At 44.4% G+C, this 5,882-nt stretch overlaps 1 protein-coding gene across 1 annotated transcript; it reads right to left on the bottom strand.

The window, feature by feature from the left end:
• Nucleotides 1-4,108: 4,108 nt before the first annotated feature.
• On the bottom strand, nucleotides 4,109-5,047 carry LOC138894907 (uncharacterized). The gene has a single exon (XM_070179642.1). It carries the CDS (start codon nucleotides 5,045-5,047, stop codon nucleotides 4,109-4,111), a length of 939 nt encoding a protein of 312 aa, XP_070035743.1.
• Nucleotides 5,048-5,882: the final 835 nt, after the last annotated feature.

The raw sequence follows: 5,882 nt of genomic DNA, 5'->3' as shown, positions 1-5,882 counted from the left end.
AAATATTGCCAAAAAAACCCAATTGGGACAAAAACTAGACAAAGGGAAAAAGAGTGCAGCACATACTTTCAGTATAGGCGACGTTCATCAGCAATAATATCTCTTGAGGTGTGTCACATTCCAGTTTCTTGGCAATTTTTCTCCATCTTGATTTTCCAACTCGTATGAACCTTTCCCGGTGATAGCTGAAACGCGGTAGGGGCCTTCCCATGTTGGACCTAGCTTCGCTGTGTTGAGTTCCCAGGTGTTTTGAGTTACTTTCCTTAGAACCAAGTCTCCCACTTTGAAATAACGGAGATTGGCTCTTCGATTATAATATCTTTCTATTCTCTGTTTTTGAGCTGCCATCCTCATATGTGCCAAGTCCCTGCACTCATCGGGTAGCTCCAAATTGACTAACATTGCGTCGTTATTTGCCTCTTTATTTGCCAAGAAATATCTCAAGGTAGGTTCACCTTCTTCCACCGGGATCAAGGCTTCTACTCCGTACACAAGGGAGAAAGGAGTCTCTCCTGTGCTCGATTTGGCCATTGTTCGGTACGCCCATAGCACTCCTGGCAGTTCCTAGGGCCATTTTCCTTTGGCTGCTTCCAATCTCTTTTTGAGATTTCGTATGATCAATTTGCTCGTTGACTTTGCTTGGCCATTTGCGCTCGGATGATAAGGCGAAGATGTGATCCTTTTGATTTTCAAGTCTTCAAGGAACATGATCTTTGCGCCTATAAACTACGACCCATTATCGCAGGCTATCTCTTTTGGTATTATAAATCTACAAATTATGTTCTCCCACAAGAAGTCCACCACTTCACATTCGTCGATCTTCTGATAAGGACCTGCTTCAACCCACTTAGAAAAATAGTCAGTTAAAATTAAAAGAAATCTTACCTTACCGGGGGCCATCAGTAGTGGTCTGACGATATTCATCCCCCACTTCATGAACGGCCATGGAGACAAAACTGAGTGCAATGGTTCTGCTGGTTGATGTACTAGTGGTGCGTAGCATTGACATTGTCCCATTTTTATACGAAAGCTTTGGCGTCTTGTTCCATTCGGGTCTAAGAGTATCCTGCCCTTACCAGTTTTAGTACTAAGGAGTTTGCGCCCGAATGATTTACATATATCCCTACGTGTACTTCTCGCATAACATAATTAGCTTCGGAAGCTCCCAAGCATCGAGCCATGGAAAGACTTCCTGTATAATTAGCCTCCTTTATAGCTATATCGTGCTGCTTTGGCGCGCAGCACCCGGAATGCCTTGGGGTCTTTGGGAAACTTCCCATGTTTGAGATAATCAATTATCTCATTCCTCCAGTCCCAAACCAAATTAGTCGTATTTACCTTATAGTAGCTATCTGCGTCCAAAACTGAGTGCATGAGCTGTACTACCGTATCGGAATTCGATCCCTTCATTTTCGTTGATGAGCTGAGGTTAGCTAATGTGTCTGCTTCTGCATTTTCTTCCCTTGGGATATGCGTAATGGACCACTCCCAAAATCGAGCAAGCAGATCCTGAACCTTCACTACGTATTGTTGCATGTGCTGCTCTTTGGCTTCGAAGATCCCGTAGACCTAATTTACCCCCAGCTAGGAGTCGCATTTGATTTCTATGACCTCGGAATATAGTCCTCGAGCCAACTCAAGTCCTGCAATCAAACTTCATACTCTGCTTCGTTGTTAGTCAAAGGGAACATTCTTATGGCATGCCTTAGAGTTTCTCCCAAAGGCGTGATTAATATTATGTTGAGCCCGGGCCCCTTTACATTAGAATCTCCATCCGTAAATAGGGTCCAAACTCTCGATGTCGATTTTGACACCATCACTGCCTCTTTGGTTGCTAGAGGCAGCAATCCCGGACTGAAATCGGCCACAAAGTCGGCCAGAACTTGTGACTTAATCGCAGTCCTAGGTTTATATTCTATGTCAAATTCACTCATTTTGACGGCCTATTTGGCCAACCTACCCGAGTGTTCAGATTTATGAAGGATATTTTGCAGAGGAAAGGTGGTCACCACAACTATCGGGTGACATTGCAAGTAAGGCCTTAGCTTCCGAGCGACGACTACGAGAGCTAAGGCCACCTTCTCCAAATGCGGGTAGCGAGTTTCTTCTCCCATTAAAATTTTACTCACGTAATAAATGGGAGATTGCGTGCCTTCATCCTCACGGACTAAAATGGTGCTTATCGCTACCTCTGAGACTGCTAGGTAGATTAATAATTTTTCATCTTCCTCCGACTTTGAAAGTAACTGAGGGCTTGACAAGTACCTTTTCAAATCCCTCAAAGTCTGCTGGCATTTCGGGGTCCACTCAAAGTTGTTCTAATTTTTGAGTAGCGCGAAGAAATGATAGCATTTTTATGATAAACGGGAAATGAACCTGCTCAAAGCGGCCAATCTCCCTGTGAGCCTTTGAACCTCTTTTACGCTCGATAGTTGGTCCGGGATGTCTTCGATGGCTTTGATTTTATTGGGACTTACCTCAATCCCCCTTTGTGACACCAGAAATCCTAAGAATTTGCTAGAGTTGACCCCGAACGCGCACTTCTTGGGATTAAGCTTCATGTTATGCTTCCTTAGGATATCAAAAGTTTCTTGCAAGTGCTTAAGATGGTCACCTGCATTCAAAGACTTAACAAGCATATCGTCTATATAAACTTCCATGGTTTTCTCTATCTGTTTTTCAAACATCTTGTTTACAAGCCGCTGATAAGTGGCTCCAGTGTTCTTTAGCCCGAAGGGCATCACATTATAGCAATATGCGCCGAAGTTCGTCATGAACGAAGTATTTTCCTGATCCACTGGGTTCATCTTAATTTGGTTGTACCCGGAGTAAGCATCGAGGAAACTCATTAACTCATGCCCAGTCGTTGCATCAATCATTTGATTGATGTTTGGCAGTGGGAACGAGTCCTTTAGGCATGCCTTATTCAAGTCCTTATAGTCTACACACATGCAAAATTTATTGTTCTTCTTAGGAACCACTACTATGTTAGCTAGCCAGTCTGGATAATTTACCTCTCGGGTCGAACTGATATCAAGTAGGCAAGTTACCTTTTCTTTGATGAATTTATTTCTGGCCTCGGCAATAGGACATTTCTTTTGTCTTACCAGAGGAATGTTGGGATCCAAGCTTAGATTGTGTACAGCCATTTCCGTCAGGATAACCGTCATATCCGCATGTGCCACGCAAAACAATCGGCATTAAACTTAAGAAATTCAATAAATCTAGACTTGAGCTCGGGGTGCAGTCCTGTCCCCAAGTGAAATTTCCTCTCCAAGAAGTTTTCAAACAATGCGACTTGTTCAAGCTCTTTCGCTATGGATTTTATTGCGCCCGTCTCTTCTGGTACCTGGAAATATCTTGGCACCTGATAAGATTTCGATGCCTCTTCCCCCTGGTTGACTTCACTTGATTCGGGAGCAGGCGTCGGTTCCTATAATTTCTATGCCGTATGCTCTCTCTCTTTGCTACTAGAGACCGAAATCGCATTCATCTCCCTTGCCGCTGGTTGATCGCCTTTTATTTATTTAATCCCCTCGGGAGTTGGGAATTTCAGCAACTGATGATACGTTAATGGTACAGTTTTCATCTCGTGCAACCATTTTCCTCCCAGAATAATGTTGTAACCCATATCACTGTCTATAACCTCGAAAAGGGTCGTTTTCATCACCCCATCAGCATTTGTGGGCAGCAGGATCTCTCCTCGGGTTGTCACGCTTGCGAGGTTGAACCCGACGAGGAGTTGTATGGCCGGAATGATGCTTCCGGTAAGTTTGTCTTGCTCCAATACCCTCCATTGTATGATATTGGCCGAACTCCATGGATCCACCAGAACACATTTGATTTTAAAATCTAATACATTTAAAGAAATTACCAATGCATTGTTGTGTGGTAGCAACAATCTGTCTATGTCTTCCTCCGTGAAAGTGATGTCGTCCTCGGCGACCTCCCGGAGCCTCTTGTCGTGGGTTACTGTTACCTTCGTCTTTTTTGCTGCTGAGAAGGTAACCTTGTTAATCTCGTTCCCCCAAAAAATCATTTTAATCGTCTTGCGCAGGGGGTTTCTCCTGCTTTTGAGGGATCCGCGTTATCACATTTGCGACCGTAATTATTTTTGGCCCAATCGATCACTTAAGATTTCCCTGAGATGGCCATTTTTCAATATTGTCACCACCTCTTCACGCAGATATCGGCAGTCCCCATTTGGGTGGTTGTTCGTCCTGTGGTATTCGTACCAAAAATTAGGATCCCTCTGGATGGGATCGGACCTCATCGGCTTCGGGAACCATGCTTCTTTAATATTCTTCATAGCCGATACCAACTCTACCACACTGACGTTGAAGTTGTATTCTGAAAATCTGGGATAGGAAGGATCTCGAGACCCTGATGTTTCCTTGTCCTGTACTGACCTATTGTTTTGGCCGCAGTCAGTTCTTCTATCGGTAGCGAACCTGTTTGTCATCCGAAAACTTCTGTCGCGTCCTTCAGCCCGTTCATAAGGAAAAAATCGGCCCCTCGAAGATCGTCTGTCTGTGTCGAAATCGTCTTTTAATTTCTCTTTATTCTTCTCCCGACCTTTAACCGGCGCTTGGAAGCCTAGCTGATCATCCTCAATCCTTATCTTGGACTCGTACCAGTTTTGAACATCTACCCAAGTCGTTGCTTGGAACTCGGGCAAGCTTTCCTTTAATTTTCGGGAAGCATCAGAACTTCTCGGATTCAAATCCTTGGTGAATGCTTCAGCCGCCCATTCATCTGGAACAGTCGGGAGCAACATTCTTTCCTTATGGAAACGGGTGATGAATTCTCGCAGCAACTCGAACTCTCCTTGTGCAATTCTGAATATGTCGGCCTTTCGGGCCTGCACCTTTCTGGCCTCGGTATGGGCCTTAATGAAAGAATCCGCAAGCATCTCAAAGGAATTTATGGAATGCTCGGGCAATAGCAAATACCACGTCAAGGCTTCCCTCGTGAGAGTCTCTCCGAATTTCTTTAGCAAAACTGATTCGATCTCATGGGGAGCTAAATCGTTCCCTTTCACCGCCATTGGATAGGTGGTAATATGCTCCTGAGGGTCCGAAGTCCCATCATATATTGGCACGTTGGGCATTTTAAACCGCTTAGTGATCAACTCTTATGTCGCGCTCGATTTATACGCCAGTTGAGTATACTTCTTTGAGTCCGGTCCTTTCAGCACCGGTGGTGCCCGGAATTTGGTTCATGCGGGCATTTACTTCCCTCATAAACCGCAAGAGTTCACTTTTGAATGGATCGCTCTCGTTGTTGTGACCGGATTCATCCCCCCAGCCCCATCGAAACTAACATCGCCCATCGCGGTGTTGTTGTCGACTTTCTGCGTTATTTGATTTGCGGGAGTACCGGGAAGAACTGGACCTCGTCCGTTCGTGTTATTGGAAGCACCCGATAATGCCTGCTTTAGTTCTATCATAACCTTATCCTGCTGTGTGAGATGGCCTAGGATGACCTCTTGTTGCTCCTGCAAGATCCTCACCACTTCAACGACATGTTCCTCTTCAGCATCACCGAGAGTCGCCTTTCGAATATGTCGCGGGTACCATCTGTCGTAGACCGGCGTGGCATCGCTCCTCTCATTGCGGGTATCACTGATTGAATCTTCATGTTGAGGCTCGTTTCCTTAGGCCTCAAGATTGTGTATTGTTAACACCATTATCTGCCATTTTTTATAATTTTTTGCTAAGAACAAATAATCAAAACACATTAAGGACCAACTTAATTACACGGCTGTCTAAGCCCCACGGTGGGCGCCAAACTATTTTCTCATAAAACGGTACAATTAAATTTATACGTAGTTTCTAGACAAGTGAACTAATTTGAGCCTGAAATAATAGAAGAATTAAAAA

The sequence above is a fragment of the Nicotiana tomentosiformis genome, chromosome 6, assembly GCF_000390325.3.
Source record: "Nicotiana tomentosiformis chromosome 6, ASM39032v3, whole genome shotgun sequence".
NCBI lineage: Eukaryota > Viridiplantae > Streptophyta > Magnoliopsida > Solanales > Solanaceae > Nicotiana > Nicotiana tomentosiformis.
Note: the sequence above shows the minus strand (reverse complement) of the source record. Positions and strands in the feature narration are given on the sequence as shown.